General features: G+C 34.8%; 1 protein-coding gene across 1 annotated transcript; it reads right to left on the reverse strand.

The window, feature by feature from the left end:
• Positions 1–10,997: 10,997 nt before the first annotated feature.
• On the reverse strand, positions 10,998–12,490 carry LOC103258660 (zinc finger protein 345). The gene has a single exon (XM_008056323.1). It carries the CDS (start codon positions 12,488–12,490, stop codon positions 11,027–11,029), a length of 1,464 nt encoding a protein of 487 aa, XP_008054514.1. The 3' UTR covers positions 10,998–11,026.
• Positions 12,491–22,861: the final 10,371 nt, after the last annotated feature.

Raw genomic sequence — 22,861 nt, forward strand, 5'->3', positions numbered from 1 at the left:
AAAAACGTTCAGCCTCACTAGTCTTCAAGGAGATGCAAATTAAAACTACACTGAGATACAGCCTAACTCCAGTCAGAAATGGCCATCATCAATAACTCAAAAAATAACAGATGCTGAAGAGGATATGGCAAAAAGGGAACACTTCCACACTGTTGGTGCAAGTGTAAACTAGTACAACCTCTGCGGAAATCAGTGTGGCGATTCCTAAAAGTTCTAAAAATTGACCTTTCATATGACCCCACAATCCCCTTACTGGGAATATACCCTGAAGAACTCAAATCACTATGTAAAAAAGATACCTATACATATATGTTTACTGCAGCATTGTTCACAATAGCAAGAACATGGAACCAACAAAAGAGGACTGGATAAAAAAATGTGGTACATATACACAATGGAATATTACACAGCCATAAAGAAAAACAAAATCATGAACTTCGCAGCAACCTGGATGAAATTAGAGTTTATAATACTGAGTGATCTTTCACAGAAACAAAGAACCGAGTATCACATGTTCTCACTCATAAGTGGACCTTGAACAACTACTGTAATACTATAAGAAAAGGATTGACAGTAGCAGCAAACTGTAGGGGATGGGAGGGAGGTTAGGGAGGTGGGATTAACAGTAGTCGATATCTGCCTGAGGAAGGAGGGGCACACTTCATCAACAAGGGTACCTGCACAATGAATATTTGTATACCTAACCCTGAATTGTACCCCACAATTTAAAATAAAAATAAATAAACAACATACAAAGTAAAATAAAATACCAAAAAACCCCCAAATAACTTCCTGAGAAAGTGGGTAAAGTACACGAAGAGAACATTTCTCAAAATCAGACATACAACTAGCCAAAGAACATATGAAAACATGCTCATACACTAATTGTCAGAGAGCTGTAAATTTAAAACAAAATGAGAGCGGGGCTCAATGGCTCAACCTGTAATCCCAGCACTTTGGGAGGCCAAGGAGAGTGGGTTGCCTGATCCCGTGGGTTCAAGACCAGCATGGGCAACTTGGCAAGACCTCTCTCCTCTACAATAAACTTTTAAAAATTAGCTAGGCATGGTAGCGTGTGCCTGTAGTTCTGGAGACTTGGAAGGCTGAGGTGGAAGGATCACCAGAGCCCAGAGGTCAAGGCTGGGGTGGCCGTGAGCATGCCACTGCACTCCAGGCTGGGCAACAGACTGAGACTCCAACTCAACACACACACACACACACACACACACACACACACACACACACACACACACACAATATCATCTTATAGTAGTCAGAATAGCTATTACTAAGAAGTCAAAAAGTAACAGTTAGTGATGAGGATACAGAGAAAGGGGAATGCTTACAAACTGTTGATGGAAATGTAAATTAGTATAACCTGTATGGAAAACAGTATGGAGATTTTTCAAAGAGCTAAGAAAATGATTACCATTGAATCTGGCAATCCCACTATTGAGTATCTACCCAAAGGAAAAGAAATCATACCAGAAAGACACCTGCACTCATGTTTATTGAAGCACTATTCACAATTTTAAAAAGTCAAGGAATCAATTTAAGTGTTCATCAACAAATGATTGGATAAAGAAAATATAGTAAATATAAACCAGAGACTACTACTCAACCATAAAAAGAATGAAATCATGTATTCTGCAGCAATGTAGATGGAGCTGGAAGCCATCATTAAGTGAAGTGATACAGAAACAAAAAGTAAAAACTATATATCCTCACTTATAAGTGAGAGCTAAACAATGAGTACACGAATACAGAGCAAAGTAATAAACACTGGACAGTCCAAAAGGTGGGAGGATAAGAATGAGGGTGAGGGATTAAAAACCTTTTGGTTACAGTGTACACTGTTCAGGTGATGGTTACACTAAAAACCCAGACTTTCCCACCATGTAATACATCCAGGTAATACTACTGCACTTGTGCCCCTAACCTATAAAAATAAAAGGCAAATGTAAGCATGCTTGCATTAAAAGGGGAGAATGATGCTTATTAACTTATTGATTTCATAGTACAGAAAATAAGGATCACAGAAATTTGGTGTGGTAGATGGGAAAAGAAAATGGATGTACAAACTTACTTAAGTTAGAGTTCTGTGTTAAGGAATACCTGGGAGGACTGGACATGGTAGAGAAAGATGTCACCAGTGCTAAGAGGTTAAGAATATTTACCTTGATGGTTTTACAGTATATTGCAGTAGTGATATTCTAAGTGTTGGGGGAAAAAGAGAAACATCTTCCTAGGAGTATATATATACTGTAATAAATATATTATCAAACTTTTGATCAAACAAGACAGGAGAACAATTCCCACTGTAATTTCATTTCATTTCTATGTTATGAGTGAAACTGATCATTTGTTCAAATGTTCAAAAGGCATATTCACATTACTATGAACTCTTCCATTTCCCCATCAAGTTGCTGGTCATTTTTACAGATTACAAGTTTCTTTATATATTAAGCTCAGTGCTTTGTCATGTATTACATCAATAATTTTTCCTAGTTTATTTTTTGACCTATTTTGGTGTGCTTGAATTGCAGATATCCTTCTTTTCATGTAGTAAAATTTGTAATCTTTTCCCCATCTATGTAATCCTATTATATTTTTCTCATTCTGTTGGTATTTCTACAGATTTGGAGTTATCAGATAATTTACATTGTACCTCAGAAGAAATCATGAGAGTCACTTTAGGAACACTGTTATTGGCGCTAGAGTCTAGGATATTCAACAAGACTAGTTGTGCAATAAGATGGAGTAAAATGCTGAAAGACCGAATGGTTCTGACTCTAGGGATCTTAGTTACAATCCATTATGTCAGGAAGCAATTGTCTGGGTTCTGCATGTTCCTGTTCTAAGTGATGGATCCAATATCATAGATGCAAATGAATGCATCTATGCATTTTTACTCAAATTGTGACAAATCTGGCTGTGTGGATAGAAACTGCTACTTAGAATTTATTTATTCAGTTTTATTCTCTTTCTCTTTTAAAATATGTTTTTTATTTTAGGACAGTATTAGATTTACAGAATAAATGTAAAGATACTACAGAAAATTCACATATACTTTGCACCAGGTTCCCCCCACTATTAAAAACATCTTATATGGCATATTTGTTACAATCAATGAACAAATGTTGGTACACTATTATTAGCTAAAGACTATATTTTATTCAAATGTCCTTAGGTTTTTAAATTTTTTCTTCCTGTTTCTGTTCAGGATTCAAACCAGGATAGCACATCACATTCGGTCATCATTTCTCTTTAGGCTATTCATGGCTGTGATACTTTCTCATACTTTCCTTGTTTTAAATGACATTAACTATTTTCAGGAGTCAGCTATAGTATAGAATGTCCCTCCACTAAGACATGACTGACATTTTTGTCATGATTAGACTGGGGTTGTTTTGGTGACAAAGATCACAGAGAGAAAGTGCCATTTTCATCATACATATCAAGAGTCTGTACAATTGACATCATGACTGTTTTTGTTGGGTCTGATCACCTAGCTGATGGAATGTTTGTCAAGTTTCTCCACTGTAAAGTTACTCTTTTCTTTCTCTTTCCATATAGTACTTTTTGGTAGGATGGCAATATGCACAGCACATATTTAAGGAAAGGGGATTTATGCTCTACCTCCTTGAGGGCAAGATATATACATAATTATTTGAAATCCTTCTGCACTAGAAATTTATCTTTTCTCCATTTATTTTGTAACTTATCTAACAATTTATTCATATCTGTATGGACTCATGGATATTTTATAATTTAGGTTATAATCTAATACCATTTTGTAGCTCAAATTTTCAAGAAATTGAGCAGAGTTTCAGAGTAGAACTAGGCCACACTGGCTATTATATTGAGAATAACCTAAAGGCTAACAAACTGACAAATTAGGAGATTATTACAAACCTTAGTGAAATATAACTATGGTTAGGATCAGGATATCAGTAAAGGTGGTAAGAAGGAATTAGAATTGGGATATAATGAGTGGGGGTAAGAATTTACTTTTTAATACTAATGCTGGATCAACTTGGACATTCATAGAGATAATAATTTACCTTGACCCACTTAACCTCAAATTGTACATCAAAACTTGAGATGTGAGAGGTGAAATAAAGCTTCTAGGGAGGAAAAAAAGAGAATATCTTCAAAACTTGGAGATATGAAACCAAAGATTGCTTAAACAGGACTCAAAGTTCTAACCATATATAAAAAGACAGATAAACAGGACTTCATTAAAATTTAAACTTTGACTCATTAACAGATATCTTTAAGAGAGTGGAAAGGGAAGTCATAGAGCAAAAGATATTTGCAATACACCTATCTGACAAAGAACTCATATAAAGCAATAACAAAAAGATACACATACAATATACTAGGGCAAAAAGTCTTTAAGAAATCCTGCATATGTGAACAAGATATCAAAGAAGTCACCAAGTAAGTATATGTAAAAATATTTAACACTATTAGTCATTAGGGAGTAATAAGTAAAAGATATTACTATATGCCCATTAGAATGGTATACCACAGCCGGGCTCGGTGGCTAAGCCTGTAATCCTGCGCCTTTGGGAGGCGGAGGTGAGTGAATTGCCTGAGACCATGGGTTCGAGACCCGCCTGGGCAGCGAAACCTCATCTCTACAATAAATCAAAAAAATCAGCCAGGCGTGGTAGCACATGCCTGTAATTCCGGCTACTTGGAAGGCTGAGGCGGAAGGATCGCCAGAGCTCAGCAGGTCGAGGCTGCGGTGGCCGGGAGTGGCCACTGCACTCCAGTCTAGGTGACAGAGTGAGACTTCAACTCAAAAAAAAAAAGAATGTTATCCCACACTAAGAAGTGTTAAAAGGTTATAGAGCAAATGAAAATTTCTATAGATTTCTGGTGGGAGTGTCAATTTGTACAATCACTTTCAAAAACTGTTTGACAACATTTGCTAAATATGTGCCTATTTCTGATTTAGCAATACTGCCCATACAAAGGGTACATATGTCAACTTAAAGACAAGTATAAGAATATTCCTAGCAGTCGTGGAAACAATACAGATATCTATCAACAACACAGTGAATAAATCAAGGCACACTAGAGAGATCTTGGTCTTTACCTCAGGTAAAAGGAGGTGATCTCTAGGCCTTTGGAATATCCTTCCTAATAGCAGTGTCTTTGGCTTTGCTTTGGCTGACCACCCAACAGTATAACAATGTAATTTATGATGGGGACTTTGAGTCATGCTATATCAGTTTTGACTTCTGGAGGTATTGATGACCAGAAGTATTAGCCAAACTACTAAGGGCAGGGGTAAAAAAAAAAGTCAGCCATGTGGGTAGTATGTGATCAAGTCCCAATAAAAACCTGGAAATCAAAGGCTTAGGTGAGCATCCCTGGTTGGCAACACATTATCATATTTTATTATTATATCAAAAGGAAGTAATATTTTCCAATACTCCACAGGCAAAGTATGACCAGAAGATTCATGTTTGGACCCCTCACAGATTTCATTCTATGTGTCTCTTCCTTTGGTTAGTTGCAGTTTGTATTCTTTTGCTATAATAAAGCTGTAATCATATGGATGGCATTTTCTTCAGTTCTATTAATTATCATAGTAAATTATTAAACCATTAAAACTACCCAAATTTGTAGTCAGTTGGTCTGAAGTTCAGGTAGCCCTTAGGACCCTGAACTTGTAGCTGGTGTCTGAAGTAAGAGCAGTATTGTGGAAAATTCTCTCAGAGTTTCCCTAACTCAATGCAATTCCCATACAATACTACAGAAATAAAAATGAACAATCTATTATTTCATGCAACAATAAATACAGCTCTCACAGACATAATGTTGAGCAAAAGAAACTAGACATAAACAGTTCAGTGTATGATTTTATTTCCATGAAGTTGAAAACATGTAAGCTTATCTGTGATGATAGAAATTAGGAGAGTCGGTATCTGGACAGTGATGTATTTTTTTTTCTTTTTGAGTTGGAGTCTCACTCTGTCTGCTGGAGTACAGTAGCACCCCCATGGCCACTGCTGCATCAACCTGCTGGGTTCAGGTGATCCTTCTGCTTCAGCCTTCCAAGTAGCTAGAACTACAGGCATGCGCCACCATGCCCGGCTAATTTTTTAATTTAATGTAGAGATGAGGTCTTGCCAATTTGCCAGAGCTGGCCTCAAACCTGTGAGCTCAGGCAATTCTCTCACTTCGGCCTCCCAAAATGCTGGGATTATAGGCCACACCCGGCCTGACAGCGGGGTATTAATAGCAAAGCAGCACAAGGGAAGCTTCTTAGGCTAGAATGGTATGTCAATATGGGCAGTGGTTACACAGGTGTCTAATATAATTTCATCCAGTTTTACACATAGGATTTATGCCACTACTATCTATTTTATACCTCAATAAAAATAAATATAAGTGGAAGTATAGGAAAGGCTAGGGGATATAATAAATATGGAATTTGGGGGGAAAGTGTATTTGGGTGAGATTATCCAGGAAATAAGTATAAATAGAAAAAAAGGCCAAAGACTAGTCTTAGAAAACTTCAATCTTTAGGGTACAGAGAGATTAAGAAGAACAATGCAGTAAAGGATCATAAGAAGTAACTACATAGGAATTTCTTACAACAGAATTTGAAAAATTTAGTAACCTTTCCACTCTTCAGTAGAAAAAGACATTTAAAATGGTGATTTCATGGGAACTAAGTAAACCTGCCTATAATATTAATCACATATGGTACACATAAGATGAAACATAAAGAATATAAAATCAAATATGTCAGTCATATGAAATGCTCCAATTAAAAGACAGTAACAAATTGGATTAAAAATAAAATACCAGCCAGGCTCAGTGGCTCAGCCTGTAATCCTGTGCCTTGGGAGGCTGAGGTGAGTGGATTGCCTGAGCCCGCGGGTTCAAGACCCGCCAGGGCAACTTAGTGAGACCTCTTCTCTACAATAAATCAAAAAATTAGCCGGGTGTAGTGGCACATGCCTGTAGTACTTGGAAGGCTGAGGCAGAAGGATCACCGGAGCCCAGCAGGTCGAGGCTGCGGTGGCCAGGAGCGGCCACTGCACTCCAGTCTGGGTGACAGAATAAGACTCCAACTCAAATAAATAAACAATAAAATAAAATACCAACTATATGTTGTATTTATATGAACATCCCTAAAATAAGCTATAGTTCTACTGGCCAAAACAGAATTTTCAATATTAACATTATAAAAATCGAAATTTAACATCATTATGTTTAAAGATAAAAACTACAGTAAGCAGTGAAAAATATAGCAACTTAAAGTAAAACCCCTATATTAATAGACCTTGAAATAATCAATAATATATAAATAATAAAACAATAAATAAGCCATCTTCATTCATGCTAAATTTTTATTTTTATTTTTGAGCCAGGTCTCACTCTGCTACTGATGCTGGAGTGTGGTGGCACAATTACAGCTCACCACCGTCTGCAATGCCTGGGTCCAAGCAATCCTTCCACTTCTGCCTCCCAGGGATTGCAGATGTGAGACTGAGAATATATAAATAATAACCAGAGGATATGTAAATAATAGAATCACCAAGTATAATAAAATTTTATAGAACTTTATTTTTTACAGAGAATATATATTATTTCACATTGTATGTTTCTAAAACATATACAAAAGCCTAACTTGTATTTGGCCACAACAAATTAGTTAATGTTTTAAGTTTTTAATAAAGTATTTACAGGTCATATATTATGATCCCATATGCTAAAATATGCTCAATCTTTCTCAGAACTTTTTGAAAATTTAGAAAGACACACACACACACAAAAACACACATGCCCCAAGTAAATAATGAATTAAAAATAAAAATGAGAATTATCTAGTCATTAATTTTTTTAAATTATGGGTTCCAGCTAAAGCAACATTCAAAAAAAATCTTATAGCTTTAAATGGTTCCAGTTTAAAAGGAACTGAAAATACATGAACTAAGCACATACATTCCATTAAATAAAACAAAAAATACACATACATAAAAAAGAAATCAATAATAAAATGCACTTTTGACTTAGAAAAAAGCAAAGAGAAATAGTTGAAAGCATAAAGAAAGCCAAGAAAAAATTTCTCTGAAGAAAATTAAAATGAATGTAACTCCTTCAAATCAATTTAAATAAAACAGTTTTTTTAAAAACTGAGAATAAAAATACATACACAGAATAGAAAATTAAAAGATGAAAACATGCTTCCCAACAGCAATAAATTTAAAAATCTAAAGAATGAAAACATAAAAAGCACTCATGAACTATTTTGTCAGTTGTAAAATTCACTTTTTACCCCACATTTTAATGTCTCTGAAATTGGGATTCAACTTATAACTATCTATTACAAATTCATTCGCTGGAATTTTAAAATTAGTAGTATATTAAAAATGGTGCATCATACAGTATGCAGCATCTTTGATTTAATGCAATCAGGTACTTTCTTCTGTTTTTAATCATTCCAATTGCATATCTTTTCAGAAACGTTTAAAGCCTAATTTCCTCAAATTATAAAATAACTAATACTGATACATTTTCATCTTTTGTCCCCCTTTCCTGTGGTAAATGTGATTGAATGCCAGAACAGTCTCTTAAGGGATGCAACTAGGGTATAAAGGAGTATAGAAAAGTTTAGTCAGAGGGATTTTTTTCCCAGCCTTCCTAAATACGGTTTTTGCTTTATATTCCTTATATGCTAATCATTTCTATGCTTCTCTGAATTAATTCTGATGATTAAAGCCCTTTCTCTAAGATGTTCATTTTAATTTTCAAAATAATTATTAGTTACATGTAAAAGTAATATATACAAGTTGAGTATCCTTATCTAAAATGCCTGGGATGAACAGTGTTTTAGATTTTGGAGTATTTGCATTATACTTACCAGTTGAGCATTCCTAATCCAAATGTCTGAAATCTGAAATGATCCAAGGAAAATTTCTTTTGAGGATCATGTCAGTGCTTTAAAAGTTTTGAATTTTGCAGCATTTCAGATTTTGAATTGTCAAATTAGGAATGCTCAATCTGCAATTCATAAAATCACTAAAGAGATGTCCTTTTCTCATTCATAATGTTTATCTTATCTTTATCAGAATGGCTATTGTATCTTTTTTTTTCAAAGAAGCAAGTTGTGATTATTGATCTAGGTTTTTTCTTTTAAAATTATGTTTCCTTTATTTTTACCTTTCATTACCCTTAGGGTTTTTGTTGTAGTTATTCTATTTCTAAATCCTTGGGTTACATGCTTTGTTTCTTTATTCATAACTTATTTAATATTCTAACTTATGAAAGTATTTAGAGTTATATAATTTCTTCTCAGATATGACAGGTCATCATATGTTTTGCTATGCAACTTACTCACTGATATTTATCGTAAAGAAAAAGTAGTTTTAGTTTTGACTTTATTTTTAATCAAAGAATCATGCAGATGAGAACTGAATTAGTATTTGGATTTTTAATGGAGGGACTACCATAGTTTTACTTTTATTTCCACTCTGGTATAAATTTTATGGTAATTTACCTTCTCACACTTTATAATCTCGTATTTTTATTAGTATAAATTACTCTTATTCCATAAGGAATGAATGCTATTATAACTTTTCCTGTACTCATTTACATGAGTGTGTTTCTTCATTATGAGGTCTCTGTTGTTAAGTAAGGTATGAATCATGGTTAAAAGTTTCTCTAAAAAAAATAAAATAAAATAATAATAATAATAATGAAGCTTGAGAAAATAATAACAATGGTGATTGCAATATTAACTAAACATTTATCACGTGATAGGTACAATTATAGAATACACACAACGAACTTCTGAAGTACCCTGATAATATCCACATTACCATATGTACATGATATATGCACATAAAATGATCTAGACAAATAAGTATGTTTGTTTTAATGTTGGAAAAAAACAGGCCTGTGATGTTGGTCAAAGGAAAGGGCAGCTTTATCTGTTATGTATCAATCTTTTATAAGCAAAAGTCAATCCACACATTATCTCTGAAGAGAACAATAAATAAATAAAGCAGACACATTCAAAAGGGGCCATCAAGGTAACTGTTTATAATGGCAAAAATTCCAATACTTGACAAAACTGGGGTTAGATAAATACAGACAAGTAATAAAAAGCCAATAAAACAGTAACAGTATATTTACAGACAAAGACTAATAAGGGCTGTTTATAGTAAAGCAAAATCATACCTTGTCTCCAAAACAATGAGAGATAACAGTCTTAACAGGTTTGCACCAAGAGTTTGACAGTGTTTATGATTGGTAAGATTACAGATACCATATCCATTTTTTGTTCTTATCTACATTATTATGTGGGAAAGCTGTTTGGCAAAATGAAGAGTATAACTTTATAAAAAGAAAACAGTTTTCTACAACAAAAGGTACCATCCATTATATATTAAAGAACACATAAAAGTAATAGTTACTTAACATAAATAGGGAAAGACTTAGATATATATACGTAAATTTTAAAAACAAACACTGACCTGATATCCAAGTTTTATAGGAATAAAAATATAGCTTACTATCAGTCAATTAAAAAACAATATAAAAATAGATAAGGTTATTAAATAAATGATGTTAGGATGATAATTATGGAAAGATACTAACGATATATTTAGACATTTCATAAATAAAATAACTGAGATGGATCAGTAATTTTGTATAATACAAATAAAATAAGACCATTAAAAGATAAAGTAGCAAGGTTAACCCAAAAATAACTTTTTCGATGTTTAAAATAAAGCAAAATATAATAAATGGCATTTTTTCATTTTTAACATTCTTATGAATGAATAAAAGCAAGACAGGGATGAATGCATATAAAGATCTTCAAACATTTATTTTATTCAGGGTAATTTTTTTCCTATATGAATTATCATAGGCCCACTAACCTGTAAAGCCTAAATAAGGCATCTGTGCCTTAATTACACTGGTAGAGATTTTCACCACTATGAATTTTTTATATCGTATGCTGAAAGTCTTTCTGTCACCATACAATTTCAATTCATAGAATTTCCAATTCACAGAGCTTATTACCATTATGACAATTCTTATGTTGTGGAAACTCTACACCCCTTCCATAAGCCTTTCCACAGTTATTACATTTATAAGGTTTCTCACCAGTATGATGTCTCTGATGTTGAGTAAGGCTGGAGCCACTACAAAAAGCCTTCCCACATTCCTTACATTCATAGGATTTCTCACCAGTGTGTATTCTCTGATGCCGATTAAGAGCTGAGCCACTACTAAAGGACTTCCCACATTCTTTACATTCAAAGGGTTTTTCACCAGTATGGGTAAGCTGGTGTTGAATGAGTTTTGAGCCACTACTAAAGGCCTTCCCACATTCCTTACATTCATAGGGTTTCTCACCACTATGAATTCTCTGATGCTGAGTAAGGTCTGAACCACTACTAAAGGTCTTCCCACATTCCTTACATTCATACGGTTTCTCACCAGTGTGCATTCTCTGATGCTGAATAAGTTTTGAACCACTTCTAAAAGCTTTTTCACATTCCTTACACTCATAGGGTTTTTCACCAGTGTGAATTCTCTGATGCTGAGCAAGATCTGAGCCACTATTAAAAGCCTTCTCACATTCCTTACATTCATAAGGTTTCTCACCAGTGTGAATTCTTTGATGACGAGTGAGGGCTGATCCAAAACTAAAGGCCTTCCCACATTCATTACATATATATGGTTTCTCACCGGTATGAATTCTCTGATGCCGAGTAAGAGCTGAGCCACTACTAAAGGCCATTCCACATGCTTTACATTCATAAGGTTTTTCGCCAGTATGAATCCGCTGATGTTGAGTAAGGTTTGAACCACTTCCAAAGGCTTTCCCACAATCCTTACATTCATAAGGTTTCTCACCTGTGTGAATTCTGTGATGTCGAGTAAGGGCTGATTCAAAACTAAAGGACTTCCCACATTCCTTACATTCATAAGGCTTTTCACCACTGTGAATGATCTGATGTCGAATAAGGCCTGATCCAAAACTAAAGGCTTTCCCGCATTCCTTACATTCATATGGTTTCTCACCAGTGTGAATTCTCTGATGGTGAGTAAGGTTTGAGCCGCTACCAAAGGCCTTCCCACATTCCTTACATTCATAAGGTTTCTCACCAGTATGAATTCTTTGATGGTAAGCAAGGTTTGCACCACTACCAAAGGCCTTACCACATTCTTTACACTCAAAAGGTTTCTCACCAGTATGAATTCGTTGATGTCGAATAAGGACTGACACAAAACTAAAATCCTTCCCACATTCCTTACATTCAAGGAGTTTTTCATCAGTATGAATTCTCTGATGCTGAGTACTGAAATTGGGCATGTCTTCAGGAGTAAATATCATTTCACTGAAATGTCCTTCCTGAGATCCCTGCTTTCTCTCAAACTGGCTTTTACATTCCCAATCACCTCTGAAACTTGAACACTCAATGCTGTGTTTTGTAAGTCTTTCCATTATCTCCCATCAGGATGATTCTATTCCATTAATATCCTTTTTCAGAAATAATGTCTTGGTCTCAACTTTGATTCACAGTCTGAAAGAAAATATAAAAGCAAACATTCACTTTTATTGTGTTCTGGGAGAGATTAAACTTTTATAATAGATATGAAAGACTTAACTACAATTAATTTTCATAAAAACTGAGTGGCTTATACAGTTCTCCAATGTGATTGGGCAATTTGAAAAATAGATAAGGAAAGGAAAGAGAATGGGTAGAAGTCAGACTAGAAGGTGAAGGAAGTATTCAGGAAAACAGATTAAGTCAATTGTTCCTAAATCATAGTTAAAATAAAAATTTCTTACAGACTTTGGAGCTTGGTAATTATACAGAAGTCCAGGCTCTGCCTTAGTTGTTTTCACACATTAATCTAGTGTTATAAACATTTATAAATGAGGGTAATTATCATACTCATTTCTTAGGATTGTTTGGGGCATTAAATTTTTCCTGGGAGGAAAAACCTGGAATCATCAAGTAATAAAATAACTTGCATGTAAACTGAAGAAGAAAGAAGAGAAAGGTAACCCACATGGAACAGCTTCCAAATGAAAGACTCATGTACTGAATGAGTATGGAATGAGTAATGGCGAGGGAAGATTCTTCTGTGATTAGCATGTGGTTTGTTTACATTTTTGATAAAATCAATGTTTGCCTCTGAATTCTATGTGGCTAACTTGGAGAGAACAAAAGAGGGAACTTAGCAAGGATTCAGATAATCTAGTTTTAAAGTCAAAGACAAGGGGAGAGAAGATAGGAGTCAATGTACTATTTCTAGAAGATTATAAGAAGGATGAAGATGCATGTACACTCGGAACTTCAGCTCTGATGATAATTTAATGATTCGGATCACACCTAATATACTTACATACTAGCATAAAGTATGCAGTGTTTGGTAACTATTACTTTAAAAGACTTATTTGCCATAAAAATAGAGACTAGGAAAGGGAATGGATTTAAAGATACCAGTTAAGACCCTAAGCAAATACATCAAATCCCAAAAGGTAAGAACATTCCAGCATTAATCTCTTCCTATAACCCATACAGTGAGCTTGTTTAGGCAGGGCTTAAATATGTCTTGAAATTGTTCTTTCAATCTCCACTGAATTGGCTAATTCAAGTCAAAATTATCTTTTACTTGTATACTAAAACAGCCTTTCATTTAACTGCCTGCATGTCTGGTTTTGAGCTCTTAGAACCCTTGTTAACATCAGAGTGATATTTAGCCTGGCACTGTTGTGCTCAAAATGTTTCAATGGTTTCCCAGTGTCTTTAGGATAAGACCCATACTCCTTAACTGGATCTTAAAATTTCTCAGTGATCTGTCTCTTCAGCCTGGTATCCCTCTCTCTTTAACAAAAAGCTATGGCTCTACTGGCCTTCACAGTTGTTCAAATGCACAAAACTGTACTCGCTTAATAATGCATACTCCATCACAATTTCTCAGAGCATTTTTTTTCTTCTTTGTGTTTTGTTTTGATAACGGGTAATGTACACATTTGTCCCCTACAATTAAAACTTTCATATTTGTTTAAATGTTTGCTTAATCTTTGCTACAAAAGAGCTAAGCTTCATGAAGGCATGAATGTCAACTTGAACTCTAATACATATAAAAATACTAAAATGCACTTATTGAATGGCTAATATAATAAATTATTTTCAAAATATATTATCCTTACAAATAACCTTCTAAAAAACAAGCTTTATCTAGAAAGAAGACACAGTTTCTCTGCAAAAGAGCAAGTAGATCATATGTAATTATCTGTGTCATTTCTAAAACATCACTAAAATGAATGAAAAGGAATTTCTAAAGAGGAACAAACCAAGTCAAAGAGAATTAAAGAGTAAACTGCAGCAAGAAAACATTTTAAGTGAAAGCATAAAGATAAACGATGACTAACAACAAACCTAATCCAAAAGTAAACAAAATCCAAAAAGGAATGATTTATACTTCAGAATCCCAGAGATTCTTAAAAAATGGGAAAACTAAGTACTACCTATAAAAGTCCATAATTGACATACAAAAAGATAAATCAGCTTCTTAGTACCCACTCTAAAATACAAATAGATCACTAATTCATGAAGACATGTGCACCTCCATGTTCAATGCAGCAATATTCACAATAGTCAAGATACTGAAACAGTCTAAGAGTCCATCAATGGATTAACAGATGAAAAAATTGTGAATATATGTGTGTGTGTGTGTGTGTGTGTGTGTATGCACACACACACACACATACACACACAAAAGTAAGAAAAAACAAAAATCAGAAATAGCATATAAAATGGTAGTTTAGGCATTGAGGAGGAGGAAATGAGGAGATGTAAGTCAAAAAATACAGATTATTTGACTAATGTACAACATGAAGACTATAGTTAATAGTAGTATATTGTAGTTGAGATTTTTGCTAAAAGAGTAGATTTCAGGTGGTCTTGCAACAACAACAAAAAACAATATGAGATGATGTGCATGTTAATTTACTTGACCACAGTAAGCATTCCATAATAAATATCTAAACATCATGGTATACACCTTAAGTATATACCACAAAGCAAGCAAATATCAGATATTTAGAAAAGCCTGTAAAATAAAAGACATTAAACAAAGCAACCAAAGGAACTCAGAAGAGTAACCATATAGGGAAACAAAATCTCAGAAGCCACCATTAATATTCTCATGAGGATGTGAGAAGCAACTCCACATGATACAAGAACAGACCAAGGCAAGAGGATAGCTTACAGCCAGGAGTTTGAAACCAACCTGCGCAACACAGCAAGACCCAATATTCAAAAGACAAAAATTAGCCAGGTGTGGTGTTATGCACCTGTAGTCCTAGCTACTCAGGTGGCTGAGGTAGGAGAATCACTTGAGCTCAGGAGTTGAAAGATGCAGTGAGCTATATTGCACCACTGAAAAAAAAACTAAAAAGAATAAGCTCATATAAAAGGAGTATTTCCTAACTTGTAACCCACATCTTTAAAATTTTTAAAAAAGGAATATTAAGTGACAAAAACCATCTTTGGGAAATAAAACCATAAAGTGGGAATAAAAACAAATCACTAGAAGACAAATAAGAAAAAATTTTTAAAAGATACAGAAATGAAAAATAGGAAAACAATTTGGAAAGTCATGGAAGGAAGTCCAAAGTCTAATGAGAAGAGATCATTTTCTAAAGTTTGCTAAGCATCTATGAAGTGTGAAGCAGGGTGCTAGATGGAATAAAGGAATCTGAAAATCATTTTTAAATCGCCAACACAGTAATTGATTCAGGCAAGCATCTTCAGTGGATTTCAAAACCATAAAATGAATAGTGTTGGGTAAAGGATTGCAGTTGATCTCATAGTATCAATCCACAGATTATTTACTAATTGGATGGGGAAAGTGTATACCTTTATACTAGAAAGATTGTGCATTCACCACCTTAACCCTAATTGATAAAACTTGGCGTCTTAGTCCATCTCTGCTGGTATAAAGGAGTTTCTGAGGCTAGGAAATTTATAAAGAAAAGATTCATTTGGCTCACAGACCTACGAGAGGTACAAAATGCATGGTGCCAACATTTGCTTCTGATGAAGGGTTCAGGCTGTTTAACTCCATGCTTCCACTCATGGTAGAAGGTGAAAGGGAGCCTGCTTATACAGAGATCACATGAAGAGAAAGGAAGCAAGGGAAGCCCGGACTCTTTTTTTTAACAACCAGCTCTTGCAGGAACTAATATGAGCAAAAACTGAGTCACTTTCTACAGGGAGGGCATTAATCTATTCATAAGGGATCCAGCCCCATGATCCAAACACCTGCCATTAGGCCCTACTTTCAACAACAGAGATCAAATTTCAACATAAGATTTGGAGAGAACAAACATACAAACTATAGCCCTTGGCTTCACCAATGGGGAAAAAAATCTGGCACTATGAGCCCCTTGATGTAGTGCAGTAAAAGATACACCATCATATCACCTATGTGATATGCTTACCAAAAATATATAACCTGAATCTAAGTCTTTTATGCATGAAAAAGTCATCAGACAAATAAAGGTTGTGGGCCATTCTATAAAACAACTGCCCTGTATTCTCAAAAAAAAAAAAAAAAATTCAATGACATATAAAACAAACAAAAAATGAGAGGCTGTTCTATATTAGAGGAGCAAAAGAGACCCAACCTAAAGCAATGAATCTTGACTGGATCCTAGATTAGGCAAAGACTCGGGTAAAACAAACAAACAAATAGCAGCTAAATAAAGACATTTTGGGAACTACTAGAGTTATCTAAACATGAAATACTTTAGATAATATTAGTGAATTAATCTTAATTTTCTTAGGTGGAAAATATATCCTTAATACAAAGGAGATACACATTAAAAGTATTAAGGCTAAAATATCAAGATGTCCCAAACTTTAAAAATGTGCATATCTGTATATTTAGAAAGATAAAGCAAGTGTAGCAAAAAATTTTAACAATTAGAGAACTGGGGTGATGAGTGCTACGGTGTGAATGTTTGTGTTCCCCATAAATTCATATGTTGAAACTTAGTTATCAATGAGATGGTATAAGTTGATAAGGACTTTGGGAAGTGATTAGGCTATGTTCCCTCATGAATGAGGTAAGTGCCCTTATAAAAGAGGCCCCAAGGAGCTGTCTTTTCCTTCTAACATGAGAGGACACAAGAGAGGAGATGACACCTATAAACTAAAAAGCAGGTCCTCACCAACACAGAATCTGCCGATATTTTGATCATGAACTTCCTAGCCTTCACAACTGTGAGAAATGGGTTCTGTTATTTATAGGGTACTCAGTTTATATTTTGCTATAGTGGCCCAAATGAGCTAAAACAATGGGACTACAGGGTTTACTGAAATATATTCTTTCAATTTTTCCATATGTTTGAAATGTTTCACAGAAAACAGAAAGTACAGATTACTCTAAAAAGCAGCAAGAAAACTTCCCAGAACTAAAGGACATAAATCTCCACATTTAATGGATCCATTTTGAACCTGGCATAAAATTTTCTTTTAATTTACATTAAGATGTATTTTTATTAGGTTCTAGGACCCTTAGAATTTTTAAAAGGGGGGCTCTACAGTACTCCAAGCTGCAAAAAACAGGATATTTTTTAAAAGAAAAGGAATGAAACTGGCCTTGATGTTTTAAACAACACTATAAGACAGAGATAATAACTTCAAAATTCTGAGGGAAAATATTATCAATTTAGAATTCCATGCCCTGCCAAAGAATCAATATAATGGTTGAAAATATACTAGAACTCACAAATTTAACTCTCATCTATCCTTTCTCAAATTGCACATCTATCAGCAAGAAGAAGTAAATCAAGAAACAAGAAGGCATAGAATCTAAGAAACAACTCAATACTGTAGAAGGGCACTGAATTCAAAGAAAAGGCAAATTCTAGAACAGCAATGGTACAAGAAGTTGTTAGAGAAAAAGGATTATAGAAGAGATGTCTCATATTGGGAAAAGACTTATTTTCTAGCAGACTTTGAATATAAGTAGTGATAGATGTATAAACAACCAGGCATCACCCTCCACTAAAAAAAAGATTTTAATCACATGATAAAGTTATACAACAATACAAACATGACTCATAGCTCAGTTATGAATAAAACCTATTGTAAAAAAGCAAGTCAGCCGGGCTTGGTGGCTCAGCCTGTAATCCCGCACCTTGGGAGGCTGAGGTGAGTGGATTGCCTGAGTCTGCGGGTTCGAGACCCACCTGGGCAACTTGGCAAGACCTCATCTCTACAATAAATCAAAAAAATTAGCCGGGCGTGGTAGCCCGCGCCTGTATTTCCAGCTACTCGGAAGGCTGAGGCGGAAGGATTGCCGGAGCCCAGCAGGTCGAGGTTGTGGTGGCCGGGAGCCGCCTCTGCACTCCAATCTGAGCGACAGAGTGAGACTCCAACTCAAAAAATAAAAATAAAAAATAAAATTAAATTAAAAAAAAAAGAAGAAGCAAGTCACAGAATGGGAGAAGATATTTACAAAATATATAACTGTCAAAGAACTAGTATCTAAAATATAAAGATATTCCCCAAATCATTAGAAAGCTAAATTATCCAGGAGAAAAGAAACCACTAAATGATAAGACATATGGTGGGTAATAATTTGTCCTAGGTTTCTAGCACAGAGCTAGAAGTGTCTTTGTTAATAGATCACGCATGAGTTTACACTAATGAGGTAACTTGTCGCGGATCCCCAGGAAGCTTCAGAAGTGGGGCCAGTTATCAGAAAGACTGAGTCAGCCCAACCTCTAAAGAAGGAAGTGAGATTGGAGACTAAATTCAATTATGTGGCCAATGACTAACTAAACATGCCTACATAATGAAATACCAGTAAAAACTTGAGACTCCAAAGTTAAGTGGAGCTTTCTAGCTGGTTAACATATCGATGCACTGGAAGGGTGACACATCATAATTCCGCAGGGAAGGAGCATAGAAACTGTGTTTAGATCCTTCTAGACCTTGCTCCATATGTCTCTTCATTGAGCTGTTGCTAATTTGCATCCTTATCCTTCATAATAAAGCTATAATTTTAAGTGCAGTGTTTCTTGAGTTATGTGAGTTGTTATAGTACATTACTAAACCTGGGGGAGAGGCAGTCATAGGAACCCCCTGGATTTGTAGGTAGTTGATCTGAAATAGGGACAGATTTACTGGGGAGTGTATGCTAAAATCTATGAAGCCTGACACTAATTCTAGGTGGTTAGTACCAAAACTGAATTGCAGTATACCTGCTGAGGATGAAACAGAAAAACACCTATGTTCCTGGATTGGAATGCCTAACATTAAGATGGCAATACTCCTCAAAATGATCTGCAGATTTAATGCAATCTCTATCAAACCTTCAGTGACCTTTGGAGAAATGAAAAAGTCAATCCTCAAATCCATATGGAATTGTAATAGATCCCTAAAAGACCCCCCCAAAAATTATTGAAAATGAAAAAGTAGGACTCATACCTCCAACTTTAAAATTTACTACTACAAAACTACGGTAACCAATAGTACTGGCATAAGAACAGACATATAAAACAATGAATAGAACTAAGAATCCATAAATAAACCTATATATCTATGTCTAATTAATTTTCTTTTTAAAATTTTTTTGGACTCAAAATCTGTCACCCAGTCTGGAATGCAGTGGCATGCTCTGGGCACTGCAGCCTCAATGTGCGGGGCTCAGATGATCCTTTTACCTCAACCTTCCAAGCAGCTAGAACTACAGGCATACACCACCATGCCTGACTAATTTTTCTTGATTTATTATAATGATGAGGTCTCACCAAGTTGCCCAGGCTGGTCTCCAACCCCTGGGTTCAGACAATCCTCTCGCCTTGGCCTCCCAAAGTGCTAGGATTACAGACGTGAGCCACTGTGCCTGGCCTAATTGATTTTCAACAAGAATAGGTTCACTGAATAGAGAAAGAAATGTACTTCAACAAATGGTGCTAAGACAACTGAATAAACATGAGCAAATATTAACTCAAAATGTATCAACAACCTAAACATAAAATTATTTCAAGAAAATAGGATTTACAAATCTTTATGACCTCATATTTGACACCAAAAGCACAAGCATGGAAAATTACATCAATTTGAATTTATCAAAATTAAAATTTTGTGCTTCAAATGGGTACAAGATGTTTCTACACGCAGATGAAAAAAGGCTTAAAACTAGAGAGAGCCAATAGTTGTACAACTTTATGATTATAGTAAATACCACTGAACTGCACACTTTAAAATGGTTAATTCTATCTCATGTGAATTTCATCTAAATTTTTAAAAATTGAGAGAAAAGGAGCCAAAAGGTAACACAAATAAAAGGATGGTTTCATTAGTAATCACAATAATGCAAATTAAAGTCATAATGAGATATTACTAAGTATACTAAGTAAATAAAAAGTGTGACTATTCCAAATGTCAGCAAAGATGTAGAGCAGAAGACAAATACACATTTTTGGAAGTAGAAACTCACACAACCACTTTGAAAAGGAGTTTGTCATTATCTAGGTTAACATGCATATTCCCTATTAACCAGCAATTCCACTCTAGGAAAAATATCTACTAGTATGTTCATAACAACAGTTTTATTAAAAGCAAAAAGGTAGAGACTAAATTATTCACATAAAAATATAATGGATAAAATATACTGAGATATAGTCATAAAGGTTATGAAATAAAATAGCTCACAGCAGTAAAAATAAATAAGATACGTCTAAACTGTCCTACATGAATTAATTTTAAAATATTGAACAAAATTTAACAAAAAGTATACCTTAGAATTCAATTTCCATAAGTTTAAAAGCAAGTAAAACTGTATAATAATCTTTAGGAAGTCACACAAAGTTGGTTAAAAAAAATTTTTATAGTAGCAGAAATTGATCTTTACAAAAGTCCACTTAATAGTTACACTTCAGTGGAAAGTGAAAGAGATTAATTTGGTTTGGGCAGGTAGAGGTCTTTGAGGTACTAGCAATGCTGTATTTTTTTAAACTTCCTGGTGGTTATGTAGGTATTATTACTTAACCTACAAGATATTTTATGCATGTCTCAATATACAAAATATTTCAGGAAAAAAATATTGGGGAGGATAGAAGGAAAAAGGATACAGAGTGAATATTCTTCAATTTATCTGATGAAACAAGTAGAGCCATGAGCCAAAAAACAAACAAACAAAAAAAACCCACTAACTATGACAGAGAATATTTCTGGACTAATCTAACTTATGAACATACATATAAAAATAGTAAACAATATTCTAGCAAACTGAATACAATAAATAAATAAGTTGATTTTATTGAAGAAATACAAAATTGCTTTGACATTTAAAACTCTACTAGCATAATTAATTATATATATTAACATATTAAACAGAAAAAGCACAACTGTCTCCAATAATCAGAGAATCTGATAAAATCTAGCACCCAGTTATTAAAATAAGAAAAACAAAATTTTAACAAGCTACAATTTATACTGATAAATCATATCTACAAAAACAAACAAACAAAACAGGAAATAACACACCAAATAAGTATATGCCCTTAAAGACTGTAGCAAATAAAATATATAAGTACTAGAATGCAGGGGAAAAAACCGATATTTGCAAATCTTATGATTGCCTAAATGAAAAATCCAAAAAATATATATAACCATATATCTATTTTTAAAAGTATCACATTCCTATCTCACATCATACATAAAGGTAAATCTGAGATAAATGACTTAATTTTTTTTTTGAGTTGGGATCTCATTCTATTGCACAGGCTGCAGTGTAGTAGCACCATCACAGGTCACTGCAGTCTTGATTAATAGGGTTCAGGTAATCCTTCTGCATCAGCCTCCCAAGTAGCTGGAATTACAGGTATATGCCACCACACCTGGCCATTTAAAAATTTTTTTGTAGAGACAAGATTTTACTATGTTGTGGACAACTCCTGGGCTCAAGCAATCTTCACACTTCAGCCTCCCAAAATGCTAAGAATTATAGGCATGAACCACAATGCCTGGCCACATTTTTTAAACTGACTTTAAAACTCTTAGAAGATTACGTGCCAGTTAGCAATGCACTGTCCCTAAATTCCAAATTCACCCTTTATCCAAGCACACCTAGGCTATATAAATATTTTTCCTTGCCAGGACAATGTTAAGCTTTGTCAGTAGATGATGTTTGAAAGACACTGCAGGAGGAACGGGTAGTCCCTTGGTTCTCGTGTGCTTGCCTAGCAGGCTTCACTATTATTCAGGTCCATCTATGCAGCACATGGGGAGTGCCTAGCTCCTATAGCATGGGTAGCTTTTGCAGGCTTACTCGGTGCAAGCATCTTGTCCAGCTACCAGCTATTAGAACGTATGATGGCCAGTAGCATCCTGCAGCCAGGAGCTTCTTCTGCAGGTTTTGTAGCAAATGCTTCTGGTAAGACATCTCACTCCGCCATAAAGGGTAGATTTCTGGCAATTTCTAGGGGGCAGATTTCCAGCAAGTTTCACTGGTGCAGCACCACAACAGAAACAGAACTTCAATAAGGCAAGCGAGGCACTTACGGCACAAAACTTAAGGAGGCCCTCACTCTCAGATGTCAACCCTGCACTTGTGACCCTGAGAATGATTGTCTTGAGAATAAGGAACCTAGGGTATAAAATTTGAGGCATTCAGTATCAGGGTCATGTAAGTGTAAACACTCCATACTCACTCACTAAGAGTGAGTGCTTCTTCATGTGCTGGGTGTCTTACTTGCCTTATCTTCATCTTAGCCCTTCACCATAGTAATTACTCTTTTATTCAGTGACCCACAGATGTGCCCTGTCCAACAATGTCTAGA

The sequence above is a fragment of the Carlito syrichta genome, unplaced genomic scaffold, assembly GCF_000164805.1.
Source record: "Carlito syrichta isolate Samal-C Ts95f unplaced genomic scaffold, Tarsius_syrichta-2.0.1 Scaffold302324, whole genome shotgun sequence".
In the NCBI taxonomy this organism is placed as follows: Eukaryota; Metazoa; Chordata; class Mammalia; order Primates; family Tarsiidae; genus Carlito; species Carlito syrichta.